We start from the raw sequence: 21,549 nt of genomic DNA, 5'->3' as shown, positions 1-21,549 counted from the left end.
CTGTCTACAGTAAAGTTCTCCTATTTACAAGTTATTACACAAACATTTACACTAGCTTTTTAACTTAGGGATATTGCTACTTCAAAACATACCACAAGTTGGGGATGTAATGTGATTGTCAAAGGGACATCCACGAGAAGACGCAACCGCGCCGTGGCGTCTCCAAGTGCACTATAAGCCTTGCACAACCAAGCGCCAGCCGCCGTGCGAGCGGCGCGTACGCATAGCGCTGCACCGCCAGCCCAAGTCCAGGTGTCGCCTTCTCCTGCTATCGGTTGAAGGCGACCCTCTCGCTCCCGGTACCACCTAGATATTTAAACAAGGTTAAAAATATGTCATGTCAATTGAGCACCTTACGATCACAATAGATTTAATGGTTAGATTGAAATATTACGTGTAGTGAGGACCAGGATGAAGAGAAGTGGCGCATGGGAGGCAGGCAGCTGCTCCAGCGGCCGCGCGTATAGTCCGAGCCGCCGCCGCTGGCGCAGGCACAGCGCCTGTTGCACCTCCTGTCAACAGCATACAGTGTTGTAGTCATACAGCTAACACTGGTAGTTGGAACCAACCATGGTATAATAATATACTCCGCCTGGTACTCCATTCCCGTCTTTTCTAGGTCACCTAACTGACACGGGCTTACGTCATCATGCGACAGCGCTATATGATAATATGCGATAGCGCTATATATAGCGGCCATGTTGTTGTGACGTAGCCCCGTGTCACTCTGGGAATGGAAGACCATGTTTTATTAGACCATGGAACCAACGTATCACAGCTCGACTACTACGAGTAGATCTAAGCGTCATCGACTAAGGGTCAAGCACTGGCAAAATGAAACTAGGTTATTTACTTAAATCATGATGTCTTTCGTCCGATGCCCATAGGTGCCGGTATCTTCCGTCACTATCAGTAGCGTAAAACCCGCTGCCACAAATAGCGTTTCTTGACATAGCGATTAATATTCAGTTGTGGGTACTAACGTGACACTCGTAGCTCGGCAGGGCGCGCGCGGCGCGAGCGGCGCGTGGCGCGGTGGCGCGCTAGACAGCCATAGGTACCAGCATCTCGTTCTGTTACGCTACGTATTAGGAGTGTGTTGCCCGCTGACAGGTATCGCGTTTCTGCACAACATATATTTACACCTTGTAATTGTTGGCCCATAACAAAAAAAAGAAACTGGCTAGAGGTTGATGAACAACAGTCTTCATAACATTATAGTAAGTATTCTAATATTAGCTTCGCTACTTTGACAGGGTATACATATGTATATACATATAACATAAAATCAATTATGATTAAAAATAGTTGAGATGGAACTACGCGAGATCCAAATTATCCAGTATACATGTTAGAGGTGAAGCTTTAATATCCCTTGATAATTATGTCTTCATTTGATTCTATATAAAGCAAAAAAAAAATCAAATAGAAATCATTGTTAAGATAAAAGCATCTAAGACGATAATTCAATAAGAGTAACTTATCAAATGGTAGAAGACAGTACCAATAAGCGCTTTAATCAATCAAGAGACGCACAGCGCCATCATTCACGTGACGTGATATACGCGCTTGCCCAGGCCTACTATTTCCTTTCTCATCGACCGGTGGCGAGGATTTACCTCAACCAAGTCAGTATAACGTGATCTATGATTAGTTGATTACACTTATATATGGACCTCGACTAACCAGTTAAACTGGTTCTAAAGCTCGGTAAGGGACATGAATACACAACTTGCTACCCTCTCAGATATACGCCTCTGTGAGATATCGCCTTAATTAATACTACTTGTCCGCAGATAACCACAAGAACTACCTAACTAGTTAGCACGAACATGAGCTTTTAATTAAGACGTTTTTTGGCTTTGCTAGTTCAGCGGACCCGTTGTTATACTTCTAACAAGCCAGCCTAATTAAATGTAACACAGCTGCCAAGGCTTCGCTGTCTATAATCCCAACGCTTGTACTTTATAATGAATGAAGAAAATACATTTTTTGTGCTTATGTTTTAGTCATATACTAGTTAATTTTATGTAAAAAAAAATTTGTCTTTTTTACGCATACTATGGTTGCAGTCAATATAATATGGAACACATGTACCTAACTATACGAGGTGTAAAATACCTATCCAATTTCGTTACCTAAAGTGCAATTTATGTTTCCATTAATCTATGTATTGAATTGCACTGAACTGTCCAATAACTCTAGACCGCTTTGCTTGCAGAATAGTTTGACAACTTGAACAGAGCTACTATATTATGTAAACCTGGTGTAGGTGGCGGCACGTCAATGACTCGTTCTCCATGGTACCAGAGCGCCACCTCCAGCTCATCGCCCTCGTCTTCGTCCCCCGTACTGCTTAGGCCGGCTACGCCACAAGTTAACATGGCTACACCGCCCACGGCCGCCGGCCATGCCGTCACCACCGCCTCCCAGCTGTCGTCGGCCACTGAACGATAGAAACATATTATATATCACAGCTCTGAGGGATCAAATTACTAATTAAGACACAAAAGGGCAAGCTAGAGATAGGATTTAATGAACTTCGTAGTAGAATAAGGTGACATTGGCTACTTTGAAAATAATCACTATGATATCAATGTCACTCGCTCCGATATTGATCACTATTTCATTGTTTAATTATATCTTATTCAATTAGATGTTTTATTTTACTATTCAGAAACGTACAGACCTATTCAGATTTCGAGATAATCACAAGATCTTGAGACGATTTAGAGATTAACTAGATCTACATTAGATATCGACTAGATGTGACTTGGATATCTAAGTCATAACTTGTCGAAATCGTTCAAGAGGACCTCCAGAATCGTGGAAACGTCAAATTTGACATATCTATCTTACAAATATCTTTAAATTATCCGTATCGTAACTTGTTGAAGTCTAGTAGAAATCTAATTCATTTTCCGAATCGAGCCGTTAAAATAATGATATCAATTTGTTTTAGCGGATGGTGCTGGGCCTAAAATACGGCGTTGTGTGAACAAGAGATTTCCTTTGGCAGGATTGGTCCTTAGGACCCAAGGATGGATTTAAGAAGTGGAGCCACCGAGATTTTTGATGTAAATTCTTAGGGGTGGCTCTCAACTTGATCTTGCTATGTATATCATTTAAGCTACTAGGCCAAGTTTGGTATCGTTTTCGTATAAATCGGGAATGCCGAATTCATTTCTGATATCACAATGACACCATTCAGAAGTAAAAATACATAAAATATAAAAAAAAAAATATTTTTTTAAATCTCTTCACGCTTAAACCGCTAAACCAATTTACTTAAATTTGGTCCAGAGATAGTTTGAGTTCCAGGGAATAACATAGCCTACTTTAAATTTCAAAAATCATCCTTTAAGGGTGTGAAATGGGAGGTGGAAATTTGTATGGGGATTCAATAACCGCTGAACCGATTTAGATAAAATTTAGTATAGAGATATTTTGAGTCCCGGGAAAGAACATAGGATAGTTTTTATTAAAAAAAATATCTTAAAAGTGAAAAGGTAGGTGTAAGATTGTATGGGGAATCAATAACGGCTGAACCGATTTAGATGAAATCTATGTCTACATGTTTGATTTACTTGAAAATGATACTAAACTTGACATAGAACCTAAACTTAAACAATTATTAACATCAGACGTCGCCGACGCTTAAAACCCCCCCACCCCCCACCTGCATCAAAAATCTGGGTGGCTCCACTTCTTAAATCCATCCTTGGGTCCTAAGGACCAATCCTGCCAAAGGAAATCTCTTGTTCATGCAACGCCGTGGTTGACCTTTTTATGCTCTGAGCACGCTCAACTATTTTGACTGGCCGTATAGCAAAGACCGTACCGGGCGTGGAAACTGCCAAGCTTTATTTTATTACTTGCGCCAAAAGCAAGTAAACATAGGTAATTAAGTAAGTGTGTGAGATAAAGGCTAGTCGGACGGGAGATTGACAGACGCAGAGAGCAATCTGACCTAAGTATTAGCATGCCAACGAAGCAATCACACTAGTGCTGACAACATAGTTCTATTTCCAACAGTGAAAAAACAAGGTAAAATTTTATATTTTTAAGCGTTCTTATATTGTCCGATAGTCTATGTGTGTCCACGTTAACCGACGCATGGCAAACGCAATTGAAGTGAGCGGTAGCGGTCACGTACTATACTCAGTATGCGAGCGCTAATAATGTATGGTAACGGCTAGTCATATTACAGATTTTTATACTCTATGTAGTAGTGAGTAGTATTCAAAAGTTGAGACTAACCGGGCAGAAGTGTGACAGGCGCGGAAAGCGCCACGCCGTGCGCGTTGCTGGCGCGACAGCGAACCACACTGACGCCGTTACCGCCGACGCTGGTGCCCGTCGGCGTTGGGGCTATCTCAAGGCTGCCGTTGCTGTACACTCGCCTATTGATGGAAAACAGAAATAAAATGTTTATATATTTTTTCTACCAGTGTATTTTTATATTTTTATCTATCATTTATACAGCTGTGATCAACAGCAAAATAGCATACAAAAATAAAAGTTTTCAGAAGTTGTACTATATACCTGTAGCTCGTTTTACACAAAAACAAACATAGGTAATTGCAATTGGCAGTATTAATAATGATGGTTGCAATTTTATAACACTCGCGCTTATGTACAGACTTGTACAAACGATAAAAGTGCGGTGGTTATTACAGGCAGTACAGATGTAGAGCAGCATTTCCCAAACTCTGGGACACGACCCATTGGTAGGTCGCGAGCGAATTTTGAGTAGGCCCTGAAATATAAGACGATATGCCGACCGATTGGGCTATTTTATGCTATTTAAGACGGCTAAAAGAATTTGACAGTTTTTGTTAGGCGCATGGGTCTCAGTGAACTTTGGGAACCACTGATGTAGAGCATAATAGTTTTCCATCGTATTTTATAGGAAACGTTCGTATTTGTCTTGCTACTTCAGTCAACCTATGTGCTTTTTGTACCGAGACAGACTGAAATAGCAAGACACGTTCGTACGTTTCCGTGAAAATACGATGGAAAATAATTATGCACTACATTTGTACTGATATGACACATTGCGCTTTTATCGTATGTGACGTGTGTATGTGTGTAACGGCAATTAACTTTGACAGACAATAAAAGAGTAACCATTTTAAGCCAGCTGGACTTCATCTGATTTCTCAACTAAAATGAAACTTCACATACCCACATAAGGTACATATATAGGTAATAAAATACAACTTGGTTACCCTTCTATTAGTTTCAGCTAGACAGATTTACAAAACGAATTTAATTTGCACTATCTTAGTTCGGATCGGACTATAATTTATAAATTCAGGCTCTGAGTCACACAAATAATTAATACCTACATAGTATGGTTATAGAATAATATCAAACTTATTCCCAATAATGTAATCAAACCCAAAAAGCAAAATTTCTGTAATTGGGTCGTTAAATAACATAAGCAAACATAACGACCCAAGCGAAATTATATGGGGTATCTAATATTCATTCGTTCTCTACATACAATCCAATTAGCGATCAAAACATCGTCCTAAAATGAAGTCACAAACGGAAAAAATCCGTCCCTAATAATGAAAGCCTACATGTTCGTGTTTCATAATTCATAATTCATAATATTTTATTTGCAAAAAAAGGAGTTACAATAGTTGGTACATTATATTTATAAGAAAGTCCGTCCTCTTAGCCGTCCATGCACAGCATGCAAACCTTACAAGCTAGCCTAAATCTATATTATTTTATTAAATAACAATTTTATATACAAATTATAGCTAAAACAACATAATCAATTAATTAATTATTTACAATACCTTCCGACCAGAACCAATAAGTAAAATAAAATAAAGAATAAAATCGAAATATAATGTCAAAATATAAATAATAATTAATTCATTAATGACCAGAAACAATAAGTTTAAATGTTGTCTAAAAGAAACGTCCCTATATTATAAATATTATAATACTGTTTTTTCCGCAACAAGTCTGCTACACACTGATTTAAACTTTCACGATTATTAAACATTATCAAACTGCACAACGGGACTTAATCGCGTATTTAAGTTTTAAGATTTACCTCCGACGTTTCGAGGACGGCGTTGTCCCCGTGGTCTCGGAGCAGACTGGCTCAAGTTGACATCAACATCTTCTAGCCGCGCGAGTTTTTCGAACTACCCGCACTTGGTCTTGTTTATCAGTTTGAACGTTTTGCGCACTAGGGATGTCACTCTGTCGACACACAACACTAACGATATTCGATTTATCGACTGTCGATATTCGTTTCCGCTTAACTTAAATACGCGATTAAGTCCCGTTGTGCAGTTTGATAAAGTCTGCTACACTTTTTCGAAAGCTGTTAAAAGGTAGTCGTTGAATTTCCGGCGGCAACTTGTTAAACAATTTTATACACATTATATAGCACTGCTTTGAGAAAAATGCAGTCCTTGGAATGTAATCATGTGCCAGCCTTTCAGGATTTCTAGTGTTTCGAGGGTATACTTCTTTAGCCGTTTTAAAAAGATCCATATGTTTTTTAACAAAGACGCAAACCTCTAAAATATATAGACAAGGCAGGGGCAATATATTTAGTTTTACAAAAATGGGTTTACACGATTCATCTCATTTCATTGATGGACATTAAAGAGCTTTTCCCACGCTCTGCTACTGCTACACTTTAAGGTGACAGTCCGTTTCCAACGACAGCAGCACTACTATTCATTTTACTATGGAAATTGACAATAACACCGACGCGTTCGTACTAGTAGTGCAGCTGTGCGGTCAGAAATGGAATGTTACCCTAAAATGGGCCGCTAGACTGGTATATTAGTTTGATTCCAATAGTTAAATTTGATTATCAAGGCATCTCTAAATTTAACATTTAAAAATCGCATCTCAATCTGAATTATGATGTTTTGATGTTTACTTGTTTATGCATCTTGCCCGTGCGTAGCTAATCAAAATATCAGTGTCGGCGAGATGCACATCACAAATCCACATTTTTAGGGTTCCGTACCTCAAAAGGAAAAAAACGGAACCCTTATAGGATCACTCGTGCGTCTGTCTGTCTATCTGTCTGTCCGACCATTCTCCCCACTTTATCTCCAAAACTACTGGGTCTAAAATTTTGAAAAAAAAATATTTAAAATAATTCTGTACCTATAGATGACAGGAAAACCTATTAGAAATGTGCAGTCAAGTGTGAGTCGGACTTAATTACTTAGTGCTTAGTGCGCGCCGTAGGGGTCAGCCTACGGGTTTTTTAAAGATTTCATTTACATTCCACATAAAAATTGGGTAATGTACGGAACCCTTGGAACGCGAGTCCAACTCGCACTTGACCGGTTTTTTTATTCGAATCAAATATGCCTTTTTATTCGATTTAACGCTATTAATTATATTTCCAAAACGGCAAATGCCCATTCAGAAATTGACCTTAAGAGCGTACCGCCCACCGCCCAGCAATGGCTACCCCCGGGGGCACAGACGCTCGTCAGTGCGGGTAATTACACGGACAAATTATGATTTCCCTCATTACGTTTAATTATAACTCCTCCGGTTGCGAAAAATTGCCTTCATTAGCACCGTTTGTCGTCCGACACTGTACAGAACGGTACGATCGGGCTATGTTCATGGCCGCATATTTCAATCGCTATACCTCGTTTTCTTAGCATTGGAAAAAAGGTAAAAAATCTTGCCGTGTGTTTTTATTGAAGTTTTTCACTCTTGAAAAATAAGTGGCTGCAAATATGTAACAAGTATACATATAGCAAGGATATAATTATATTTACATTCCCTTGGTTTCATAAGTAGTGGCAAAAAGAATAGATATAGAGGGGTCCTGTCATTGTCAATTTTGTAGTCACGGTACATTTACTGCCATCTATCGACACACGATTAAAACTTAAAGTAGTGGTTACTATTTTTAGAAGCGTTTTTCAATAAAAATACATGTCAAGATTGTTTACCATTACCATTTTTCTATTTAATGGTAAAAAAACGAAGTATAACTACAAACACATGCGAAACAGCGGCTTATAAACCAGTGTAAATGTGAGTTCGAGGCCTGTATCAACTACGTGTAAGCTGAGAAATCTCTTAAACTGGCTCTCGAGAGCGTTTCAATCCATTGCACTTTGTAATGGTTGGAATGATAAAGTTAGGTATGAAAGCTGCGTAGCTGGTTTTGTCAGCCAATTACTCAAATCAATCTTATCAGAAAAAAAACAATGATAAGATTTTAAGTTAAATGTGATTGAGGGAAATATGTATAAGAGATAGAAAATATGTAATAACACAATGTCTTTGTTACTAATATCTAATATGTATAATATAAACTCAAAAAATGGTTGTAGGTGACCAAATATAATACCTAGGTACTGATTGATTTTATTCTAAAAGGCATGATGTTAAACCTATTGATGAATAGGTGCTTCATAAAATAAGTATATTGTATACAGGTCAACATCATCAAAAAGAAAAATTCCATTTAATATTTTGAAGTCGGATAAACGTGGATCTCGCCTCAAAGCGCTCCTTGGAGAGAATACAAATATATTATACAGCAGGTAATTTCAATATTACGCTCGACAATAAATTGGATTCCTTTGATGAAAAAATCTGTTATTGTGTTCGATGTCGATACACCGTTAATAATTATCATAAGAATCCAATTTTCTTCAGGGATCTATGAAAACAGATGGGGGGTAACGAGCTCAGGGTTACTGTTTTATTGGCTTTTCAGAATAATTAATATGCCCAGTGGTAAAATAAATTGTGGCAGGTTAATCAGTAAGTAGATCTTTTTATTTTATTTTTATACCATCTAACATTTAGATAGGTGATAAATAGGGCCGGCCGGTTATTGAACTTGACAAAACAAAACAGAATTGAATTATTTTGTCACGTTCTTGACGCTACGGGGGCGTTACGGGCATCACAATGACAACCAACTACCCATACTACAAGTATACTCTTTCTCTCGGCGTTTATAGGGTAAACGCATCGGGCATCTGATGTGTTAGTTTCTTACTCTTCGACATCTTCGTGTAGAAACTTAACTACAGAAAGTTCCTTCTCACAAGAATAACCCTTAATTACTATGAAAATAAGCTTCACGAAAACTCATACTACATAGTTAGTGGTTGGCAAACAAGCTTAAAAGTTAGGACTTAAAATGTAAGTACACGTTAGCTTAATTTCCGCACTTTATAAAATAGTCAGGTTTTCAGCTGCTAACAGTAAACAAACATACTCGTAAAGCATGGAAACTGTATTCGTTACTTATAATGTAGATTTTAATTATTCGTTGTTTTAATCAAATATTAACATATTTCAGTACATATAGGAATCTAATATTTGACATCGTACTAAGCATTATCTCGAACTGGAATCTGTGGCAGAAGACAGCGAGAGGGGGAAAGTCCCCCTTCAGAGTTTGGTCCGACCACGTTAGCGGTTGTTAGAGGCATTGTGCATAACACTGTCCCGCTGCCCTCAACCTAATTGATAAGTGTCGGAGACGAGGGTAAATTTAATACCGTTATAATTCCAGCGACGGCATCTCCAAGGAGATAATGAATCAATTTAAAACAAGATTAATTCAGCGGTGAGCGTGGCAAGTGAGTTTTCTTTTAATCTAAATTTCCATTCGGTTAACGTGGCTTTGTGGCCTTAGTTATTTTACCTTACGACGGTCGGTATTTAATTTGCTGGTGATTGAAAGGCGATGATCGGCGATTCGACGCGCGTCCGCGCGGGTACCTACTGGTAATGCGGATCGGCATTTGCACGATTTCACAGCAGGCTGACCTCAGCCTCCTCCAAATCGGGATTATTAAACTTGAACCAATACCCTAAGGCTGGTCACACATTGAATGGGGACGAGTATGAGTCGTGTGTAAACTTTGATGGAATGTATGATTTCGACATTCCGTGTCAACAGAGAGCGGATACTGAATATTAATATAACTTTCGACGAAACTGGCAGTGCTAACGTGATCAGATATTGCATTTAGTTTGTGAAGTGTAAAGGATGACTCACGCTAGACCGGGCCGGGGTCGGGCCGGAGCCTCGTTTCGTTTTCTATGGAAAGCACCACGTGATCACCGATCCGCCGTCATAGAAAATGACATGTCGGACGCCTCGGGCCGGGCCCGGCCCGGTCTAGCGTGAGTCATCCTTAAAACCGACGACCCCGACATTCTAAGTACTTACCATTATTTTATCCTAAGCTACTTAGTCATTTAGAAAATTTTGAATTTACACAATTAAATGACACCTTCTCGTAGTAATTGGAAGATCAGTAATGCTGGATTAGTTCATGTTCATTCTTATAAGTTTAAGAATAAAAAAGATTTGTTATAAGAGGGCTTCGCGTATAAATAGACTTGCCAATCATCCCCGAAGTTTTGTGCGTGATATTACACGTGTATTCCTGAAGAAATACTGCCTGAAGCTGCTTCCTTTTTTCCTGCAAGAGTTTTTCGAACTACCCGCACTTTGCGCACGTGTACGAGTAATGTAATTTGCAAATATATTTATACGCGATTAAGACCCGTTTTAGTAAATAGAAATTACTAAAAATCACGAGAGTTTAAATCTGCATAGGTATTAGATTTTTTTACAAAAACGAGTAGGTATGCGGCGCGCTATCGGTTTCATAAGTAGGTATATTATATAACCGATGAAATATATTTTCGCGATATTAGGTTAGGATGTTAACATGATAGGTACTCGTAATGTTGTGATTCATGAATTTCATGATAGCGGGTAGGATCGACTGCCAGTGCATAAATCAATCCTGCTGGGCACGTATTATATTGCACCTAAATGATACGTGCCAATGAATGTAAATAGTAGTTCTAACGTAACGGCAATAACAGTGTATTGTTACCGTTAGTTAAAATGACAGACACCAAAAAAACAGAATTGCAGGCAAGTTGCGATCTTTGGGGAATACAAAACTGACAGTTTTTAGGAAGAAATCAATCATTAATGAAATGTTTAATTCGTTAAGGGAATCAGCAAAAGCCAGGCGACGCACAGAGCTTGACGTTAAGCGTGACCTAAAGGCCAGCGACCACCTGTGGCCATCACGTATAAAGACGTCGGAGGGGTGCTGACCTGCAGCGAATGTGGCCGCACATTTGCTACAAAGATTGGCTACGTCAGTCACCTGAGAGCGCACCAGTGAAGCTGCGCACTCAGGTGACTGCACTCTCAGCGGTAGAAAAGCATCAGTCGCTGTAGCCTAAAACGGCTAGGAGATGATGATGATGATAAGAGAGTAAAATACGTCATACGGATCGGCTTATTGCGCATACATAAAGGTTTTTTCTATCGTCTTTTTCCGATTCCGCGTCGACATATGTAGGGAACCCTTAAACGGGTACCTGTGCTGATCGGAGAGCAGCTCTTGACCATCCTCAGTGGTCCACGTGATGGCGGGCGGGGGGTCGCCGCGCGCCGCGCACACCAGCCGCGCGCCCGCGCCCGATGCGAACACAGCGCGCGACGGCGGCTCACTCGTGAACCACGGCGCTAGACGCGGCTCTGAGCTTTCCGTTTGCTCCTCGCTTTCCTCTGCTGCTCCACCTGTTAAAAATATTATAGGTATAATTTAGGAGGAAAACGCTTCACAAATAAAGGAGGAGTAGGAGTGCCTAGTAGCATTTCGTCGCTTTACTATAGTCAATGCAGCGTTTTTTTTTGCGCAGATCACTTAAGGTTTACATTATAAGTCAGTACATATCAAGGTCGTAAAACGATATCAACATAAAAAAAACTATAATTTGATTTACTTCAGTAATCTGACAGATTAGAATGATTATCTGAATGATGTCATTCGGATTTTCGTGCGATTCGCTCGTATTTCACACAATAACTAAATGACATTATTCTGATATCAGGCTGATCTGATATCAGTGTACATTTGAACTGGCCTCAGTACAGCGCTCCCGGTTTGAAAAACAAAAACAAATGCAAGTAAAATGAAATAAAAGCACTGGAACTATTTAACCTGAGTATAACATGCGCTAAATCCCAGACGGAGAAGTTTAATACTGTAATGTAGACAAACAATCGAGCAGAGAGATTGTATCACGCTGAAGGGGGAGGGGGGGGGGGGGGGCACAATGAAGTAAAGTAGGTATCTCTTGCCGGAGCGGAGTTGAGTCTTTTTCTATCTGTTTCATTGTTATTTTTATTTGCTTTGTTGCTGGGTGCTTTTAAAATAAATAAAACTTAAGTGTTTGCAGACAATGGCCGTTGTGTGTAGTACTGGGGGCGGAAGGCCGAGGGATTCTTGCAAAAGAACGCTAACTTTAAGCCACTTAAAGTCTCAAACAACACAAGTGGAATTAGGACTCGTTTCGCAAACAAAAAAACATGGCCTACTTCGAGCTTCGTTTAGGCGGAGGATTTGCATCCTGCTGTCTGTTGAGTTAATTGAATCTTTACAAGCTTATTTAACTTGGAAAGCAACTGACATTGATGTATCTTCTATATTTCGCAATAAGTGGCGATGTCATACACGGCCGGACAATAACATGTTACAAGACGATTAAATTAAGGCGACAAAGGCGAATTGCAAAATGTAACCCTTGGCCGTGATATTGCTATAATATATATCACAAAAGAATATATTAGCCACCTCACATTCTCGATTATAAAATACCTAAATAAACAATGAAATACATATATCCATGTACTATTTAATATATAACTTTGAAGTGTTTACCGTGTCGTTATGTGCGAACTGGTTTTATAAAACAAAGTATTGAAATTACGATGGTATTCTCTGAACGATCTTCCAACTTAAAGGGAAACTTGTTAGTCCGATTATCTCACAATATTTTCATTTTCTAAAGAGCAACTGGTAAATATCTAATGGTTACGTGTATTCCAAGAAAAACATTTCACGAACGGCGTTTGCACACGATCTCCGGTTTAAAAGCTGCACGCTTCACAGCGCTCATTATATTAAAACTATAATAGCAAGTGCAAGTGGAAAATGTGTTTATAGTTTTATACTACTCAATGTGTAAACAGGGCTTAATATCTAAGGATATATGCCAGATATGTTCCAGTACTGGCCCGCTCGCAAGACGCGCACGAGTAAAAGTTGATAAAAGTTTGATGCGGTGGTGCGGGGGCGGGCGGAGAATTGTCCTCCGTCGTGTAATCCGGTTAAGTTTGTTGGCGGTTGTTTGGGAATTAGTTTCTGTTTCACTTTACAATGAGTCCATTGGGGTGAGCATGCTTCTAGTTGGTTCTACGCCAACGCCATCCAGTGGCTGCTCAGAAAAAGTAAGTGTGACAAAGAGAATAAGTATGTAAGGTTAAGATCAATGAGTAATTTTATTTATTGTAGACAGAAGTTTAAGAAACTATCGGCAATTATGCTAATTAACACATGTTATCTTGAACTGTCAAACTTGGGGGCACGATTTTTAGGGTTCCGTACCACAAAAGGTACAAAAGGAACCCTTATGGTGCGATTTCTAATACTCTTTGATTAAGATTAAGTAAGAATCGATATTTTCGAGTGTTAGCCTATATTTAACGTAGATGTAAAATATAAGTTAAAAAGGGTCAAAATCTTGGTTACTCCATATATCAACCCTGTCTGAAAAGGCCGAAAATTGTATTATGTTTCGAGTTTTATACCCAAATGCTTTATCTAATGCTCTCCCAATAGACCCACTCTCTTTTAATAGATCCAAGAAGGAAAATGGATATGAGACCTGGAGTTTTGGAGGTAACAAATTATTTCGAATCTACTGTTTTATTTAAAACAGTAAAATTGTTCATTCTACATATTATTTTAGTTTAGCTACATATCTTCAGTTTCTTGTCTAAGTAGGTACATTAGTTTGAGCAGGGAAGTGTTTTCGTTTCGTTGCATTTGATATGCGATATATGTGGACAATTACACGTGGTTTAATACTTTAGTAGGTACTTATAAATAAATATTTCTTACGTCTTGGTGAGTTAATTTCTCAGCGTGGCGTTTAGAAAGTAAATACATTCTGCACAAAATTAAATAATCAAGTAGGTACCTCCCTCTGCCCACGACACTGTTATTTATCTCCGCTCTCCAAGACGCAACGAATCAATTTTATATGTTTTTTCCTTTCCACTCCAACCTACTTTAATCAAAGCCAGGACGAGGTTCCAAATAAAAACACGAACATGAAAAATAAAGGTAACAATCTTCGTACTTGTAACGAAATGAGGGGAAACGTCGTCATTGAAATAAAGAACAGTGTGGGGAGGGAGATGGGCTTTATCTTGCGTTATCTTAATAATAAAGGTCGGGAGGCTGTGGGCAGCCGTGCGGACGTATTGTTCTGTTGTCACATTAACATCACATGTTACAGAGTGATATTACATTCCTAAAGCTAAATGTAATCATCGAGGTGGACACCGTACACGTGTCAAACTTTATCATACTTGGATTTACGCATTTTAATACTAAATACCAATAAATAATACTAACTTAAGTATTTATAAGTGTTGAAATATATCTTCATCAGTAAAGGAATATTTAACAAAAAAACTGATAAATACCTAAACGTCGCCTATTGAGTGAAGCATATAGGGTTTAGGGTACCTCGAAGTCATCATAACTTTGTGAAATCACAACTTGTTCACGACGATATCATACAATCCAATACCTCTCTCATAAATAAATAAATGAAATTAGGTAGGAAGTGATGTAGTACTCGTACTTACTGCGAAAATAATATAGGTACTATGACGACCGGTCTGGCCTAGTGGGTAGTGACCCTGCCTGTGAAGCCGATGGTCCTGGGTTCGAATCCCGGTAACGGCATTTATTTGTGTGATGAACACTGATATTTGTTCCAAAGTCATGGGTGTTTTCTATGTATTTAAATATTTATAAATATGTATATATTATATATATCGTTATCTAAGTACCCACAATATAAGCCTTATTGAGCTTACTGTGGGACTTAGTCAATTTGTGTAATAATGTCCTATAATATTTATTTATTTATTTACTTACGGTATGAAGTGAACAAAAGGACCACGTACACCAGGTGCAACGTTGCGCCCACATCGCGCCGCATGAGAGTCATCTGTAGACAACCATACCGTTTGCATTAACATCGATAAAAAAAGGAGATCAGCCCTAGCACGGTTGCATTTTTATCATTTGTCACCATGCCTGTCACGTTGTAACAAGTATGTAAGTGCGAAAGTGACGGGCATAGTGATAGTCGATAAAAATGGAACCATGCTGAGCCCGCAGTACGGATAATATGATGGTAGTTGTCTACGTGACAGCGCGATAAAACGGTGTCCGTCACTTTCTATCCCAGGCAGTTAAAAAGAAACAGTTATTTTATCACGTGGATAAACCGATCTATAATACTCCTGCTGGACATTATTAATGTGAATACGGCAAAAATTATAAACGTTTAAGAAAAAAAGAAACCGAATTCAAAATGGGTGGAATAAATTACTTATAGCTATAGGACAAATCAAATACGTAATAATACGATACGTGCGAAGTGTATTTTAATTTTATTAAACTCTTTATTAAGAGTTTTTTTATTGCTTACTGTACTTTTCTTTCTACAAACACAATTAGTTTCCCTTGTTTTATCACAGACTTCCCATGGGTACGTCCTGTCTTCATCATCATATCAGCTCCATGTCATCATAATATTGCATTGTCATCAGATTTACATATGTATGCAAAATTTCAGCTCAATCGAAAATAGGGAAGTGGGTCAAATTTAACTTCCAAGATTTCACCCACACACTAACATACATACTATACGAAAAACAAATGGAGAGGACCACGAGGGGCGGCGGTCTGGCCGGCCGCAGCAACGTTGGGCTTACGACCTAACCCAGGCTGTGGGAAAGCAATGGATGGCAATAGCAAGAGCAAAACTTAGTGTGAATAAATGGCTTTTTATTTTATATTTTATTTGAACATACATTCTAACAGGGCAAGTACACCGTGTTTTTTTTGATTTCCGTTAATTTCTAGGGTGCATTCCTGAGCTTAAATCAAGCAACTTTCTTAAAGACACCGATATTCTAATTAACTCCATTTCGGAGATAATCAATAATTTATTTTTTTCCTATAAGGCCTCTACAAGCGTGTACACTTACCTTAGGGCCGGTTTGCATATTGATTAGTGTTTAGAATGAGTTCATACATTTGCTACTAAACTTAAGTACAATCTCGGTCGATCGCTGTTCGAAATGACATTGATATGTCACAGATTTCAATTGTTTGGTTGAGTTAAATGTTTGACGACCAGTCTGGCCTAGTGGGTAGTGACCCTGCCTGTGAAGCCGATGGTCCTGGGTTCGAATCCCAGTTAGGGCATTTATTTGTGTGATGACACAGATATTTGTTCCTGAGTCATGGTTGTTTTCTATGTATTTAAGTACATATTTATATATTATATATATCGTTGTCTGAGTACCCACAACACAAGCCTTCTTGAGCTTACTGTGGGACTTAGTCAATCTGTGTAAGAATGTCCTATAATAATTATTTATTAAAAAAACATATTTATTTATTATTTATTAATGAAATGCCCGTGTTACAACAACGCTATATTATTTAATTACTTTTTAAACTTATTTTTTTTTAAACAAAACTAAATTTTTTTTTTTAAATTAACTATGCCATATAGTTTTCTTAAACGTACTTAACCATGTAATATCTTACCCAGCCTAAGCTCTACTATAGAAGCTTTATAACCTGAAATACTGAAATTTTCCTCAGCGTTCTCTATTATTGAAACCTTTGGAAAATAATACTGAAATTTAGTATATAAGGGTCTAGGCTAGAGGGGATGAAGTATAAAATAAACAAGGTATTGAATGCTAACGAATTGATTTATTGCATTCAAATATATTAAGTTTGTAAGCTGAATTAATTCAATAACTTATAAGCTCTATATCCAATGAAGTCTGGTTAGGACACATTAGGATATACAGCCTTGATTGCTAGGGCCAAATACCTAAGTCAGGAAAACAAGACGGGACAAAAACCTGACTGCCCAAGTTTAACCTGTACACAACCATAATAAAATATGTCACAGTAATAAATAAAAATGTAAATAAATACGCAAAGTATGGCATGATCATCTAGTTGGGAAATATAGACCAACATTATGACAAGTAATAACCTAAGCTCTCCGAGGTGTGAGACATGTTACTACATAACATAAAATCTGGAATATGTTCCAACAAGCACAATTTATCTTCTACATATTGCATAATACCTAAATAACAACCTAAAATACAAGATTTAACAGAAAACGCTCCTAAAATAAGAATAAATTAAAATATGTCAAAAGGATCCTAAATATTGCCTAATAAATAAAACCCTCAAGTATTACCTAATAAATAAAACCTCAAAGAATTAGAAATATCAGGTAACGCTCCTAGAGAAGAATTCATATAATCCTATCAAAATAATTGAATATTATTTATTAACAAACGGCTATTATAAACCCTACGTTCCTCATATAAAATGCTATTGTGAGATATCAGCAGTCAATATATTCTAATTTAAATAAAGGTGCCTGAAAAATATGAAATCAAGTAAGTTTTAAATCTGTTGGAGTCCATATGTTTAAATATGAAAATAGGTTGTAACAAGTTCTATTAATAAAATATAGTAGATTAAGATTTATTATTAACTTATGATGTGAATGGCATATTAACATTATTCCAGAATATATTATAATAGGTAAGTTTAGGAATGTGAAAAGGAGAGTAGTCTGGCTTCTTACAATTTTATCTTTAATAGAACAGCGTTGTTAAATAAAATAACTGATTGCAATCAACCATAAGGCCACTTTGTGTGCCCTATAAAATTACTGTGCATATGCCGCTACCATAAACAACTATGTCTGAACTGTAGTCCCATTGTGATCCAGTCCACGCAATACCAGAGAAGTAAAAGTCATGTAGACGTACATTCAAATGCGCAACCCTCAGGTGGTCCCTATCCAACCCTAGTGGGGTGTTACATAGTAACTTGCATAGTATGCAATCCCTTGGGTATATAAAATCGATCATGCTAACCATGTTGGGTTCGTCATATTATTCGACTTAGGCGTCTGACGTGCATTTGACTGTACTACCTTCTGGTAAAACCCTATCAACCTAACGTACATGCAGAGCACCCAATAGATTTGCGTATTGGAGTAATTCACATATGGATGAGACAAACAAGTAGATCTGAAACAGAGTCTAGTAAGTAATGAATAGACAAATAGTGCCCAAGAGAGAGACAATATACACAGCAATGATATAAGAGTCGCCCCAAATATCATGAGATCAGTCATTTCATTATTTTATATTAGAGTTTACTCGAAAGTAGAATAGAACTACTAAAAGTAGAATAGAAGCCAGTTGGATTAGGTTTGTTACCTTTACCCAATATACAACAAAAGGCTAAGCATTCATAATACAGGTTTGAATCCAGATTGAATCATACTGAATAGACACTTATAATAAAGTTGTCCTCATTACTGAGCTTGTGGTAAAACTCAATAATGATTCAGTTATCTATGAACGGGCAAAGGGGTTAGCGCCCCGCCAATAACCTGTGTATCATCATTGACTCCGATACAGAACCATCTCGTCCTATAAATATATATAGTCCTACCAATAAGTATATAAAGGAGTCTTTAATGGCTTGTACCAGCAAACGATGAATACAGATTTCTCGCCAGGGAGGTGAAAGGCGTCTTGTAAAGATCTAAAGGGATTTATTCAGATCCAATCAGATTCCGACCAGCAGCCTATATCAGCTCCAGGGTGCACGAACCTCTATGTGAGGGGAGGTTGGTAAACGTATTGCATGAATCATAAGATTAATGCAATCAATATACTTAGCTTAGCTCCACTGAACGTGCTACAACCACTGAAGTGATCCCTTTTCAAAGATCCCTTCAGTGCCGGAGGCCAAAGACGGGACACCCTTCATAGAAACAAGGACAGGCCCTATAATAAAACACGTGGACGTATTTCATCAACCTGGTATACATAAAACCATTGCTTAGTGATATCTTAATAAATGAACTTGGGTAACACCTAAATACCTCATTGTTAAAACAGCCACTTATATGTGACTAGCTTCAACAACTACAATTTGTTAGTAAATAAATAAATATAATATACTTTTAATTGGATGTAATCCAAAATGGTAGTGATAGGTATTAACCACTCTCTAGTCGAATGACTTAATTCAATATGACAAATGAATTTGGGGCAAGTAAAATATTGGCTAAATATAGATCAAACTATATACCGAATATTCAAAATATACACCCACAATAGCATTTCATGACTCTTGAACTATATAGCATATAGCTGTTTGCGAATCACAAGGACTCGTAGCTCAAGTATAATAATATGTAAGACCATAAGAAATATACCAATCTGTTTACCAAATATTATCAGTAATAATAGATAAAATGATACGCATTAGCAATGTAACTACTATGCTTTACAAATGATACAGTGATTCGCAACCAGCTTAAGCTGAACCAGATTGTAGGAGAGAGAGATATATATGTAATATGATTAGCTAAGTCATGTTTGGATGAACTAGAAAATACTTGCATTAAAATATGAATACGAAATCACGATCATTAAATAGGTATCAATTATCAGTATTATCACACAGATGGCTTTACCGAATGTTCTAGAAGTCGTCAAGTCATTAGCTTTCAAATAATTCAGCAGATAGTCATAAGAACCATAGACTAGATGTTTAAATCAATAATCAAATGAACGTTAAGAAATAAAATCCGTACCTACATTTTAAACCAAAATCCGTAATAAAATATATCTACCTATTCTCATATTAAAACCGCAATAATATAAACCTACAAATATGGCGAATGTCCTACATAATACTACCTACAGATAAATACACCGTAATAAATCAATAATCCTATTTAACCGTTTTAGGACACCTAACATAATTGGTAATGATCTACGTCACCGTTTAGGTAGATATTAGGATCAGCTTGGCGGGGCTTCGAAGCTCTCACGTTGTGGAGAAGACAAAGCTTGCTCATCCCACGTAGGTGAATACCGCACCGGATCCAGTGAGTATCTTGAAGGTTCAGATGCGGCGTAGTGCTGCCAGTCTCGCTTCTTCCTGTAGAAGATAGGGGCGCCCGTAGCAGCGGGATTGACCAGGTTCCGACGAGGATGCTCCGAGACACACTCCGAAGCCGTTGATGGAACAAGGCTCGTTGCCGCACCCACTCGTGAACCGGGAATTGAGAAATAAAATAGTGTTTAATAAACTATTAAGTAATTGGTTTAAATAGGTACCTAATTTTAATCTAACCAAACATTTACGCCCTACAGAGCTAATGATTTATATGGACAAAGACATCTAAGCATTTATAGGGACCATCATTTCAATTATGAAAATTATAAATTGTAAAGTTTAATTAGAATTGCCGATATATTCTATATCATTAAAATAATAAAGATTTATGGATTTCTAATACTGAAAATAACCTATAATCTATTGCTACAAAATATGAGTATTTTACTGTCAAACCATAGTAAACGATAAAGATATACTCGAAGAATGCAACACTAACTCAATCTAATTAAACACATCTACCTATTTCATTTATATCTAAATAAAAACGCGTCCTACCTTACCATTTAAATAAAACGGGTAAAATACATACATACACATCTAATTCTCTGTCGATAGTAATAGATAATTCTATTAAGGGTAAGTACTGAACAATCTAATTTTAATGTGATATTTTGTAAATTGATCACAATTTATGTATGCTAATGATGTAGATGGCAAATGTGCACACGAAGTAACCTCAACACTTGAAGGATTGCAAGCACCTTGCTAGCATCTAAGATGGGAGTACGATCTTACATAAAATACACTTACATACACTCATAGATGATGATGAACGCATTAACGTTCCTATTCCCTTCGTAATTGGTTAATCCATAATTATAAGAACGCTCGTTCACTACACGAACTTCAAGTTGAATTAATATAATCACACCAGCACATATATGATTAAGGTATTCACTGCACAAATACAATTGAATAGACTACACTGCGATCAAGTCTGTTATATGTGTTAAAATTCACTAACGTACGAAGATCGGACTTACGTAACCATGAATAAAAGTGTACTTTTGTTTGTCAATGAAGGGTATAATCTAAAGCGATCGATACAACTACCTGCTATTCATACGACAGGCATATAAAAATAATGATTCTATTTTTAACTCGCCGACATCAACAAGTCTATAATCCTACGGATAGTAGGCAATCACTGCAGCCTATGGACGATCGCAACATGTATGTAGGTTTCCTCAAAATATAAAATGACATGCAAATAATAAAGTGTAAATGAATTAACGTACCATCATAAGTAGTTGATTGGCAGCGGTCACGTGATGGATTCGTGTAATTATACACGCCCATAGTCCAGGTGAAGCTTCGCTCGATGATTGCGAGATGCAGTGCTTTTGGTAGCTGC

The 21,549-nt window shown here is 37.6% G+C and overlaps 1 protein-coding gene across 2 annotated transcripts in view; it reads right to left on the bottom strand.

The window, feature by feature from the left end:
* LOC134789751 (cell adhesion molecule Dscam2-like) overlaps window positions 1–21,549 on the bottom strand; it is a 66,462-nt gene that overhangs the window by 31,823 nt on the left and 13,090 nt on the right. For both annotated transcript variants that reach the window (XM_063760380.1, XM_063760381.1), the window contains exons 2-8: window positions 15,030–15,102; window positions 11,392–11,593; window positions 4,261–4,403; window positions 2,264–2,446; window positions 984–1,124; window positions 395–512; window positions 93–306 (exon numbers count right to left, since the gene is read on the bottom strand). In XM_063760380.1, the coding sequence (XP_063616450.1) occupies window positions 93–306; window positions 395–512; window positions 984–1,124; window positions 2,264–2,446; window positions 4,261–4,403; window positions 11,392–11,593; window positions 15,030–15,102 (1,074 nt within the window). The remainder of the gene's footprint in view (window positions 1–92; window positions 307–394; window positions 513–983; window positions 1,125–2,263; window positions 2,447–4,260; window positions 4,404–11,391; window positions 11,594–15,029; window positions 15,103–21,549) is intronic.

Source organism: Cydia splendana, chromosome 4 (assembly GCF_910591565.1).
Source record: "Cydia splendana chromosome 4, ilCydSple1.2, whole genome shotgun sequence".
NCBI lineage: Eukaryota > Metazoa > Arthropoda > Insecta > Lepidoptera > Tortricidae > Cydia > Cydia splendana.
The sequence above is the reverse complement of the archived record's forward strand: the minus strand, read 5'-3'. Positions and strand labels throughout refer to the sequence as shown.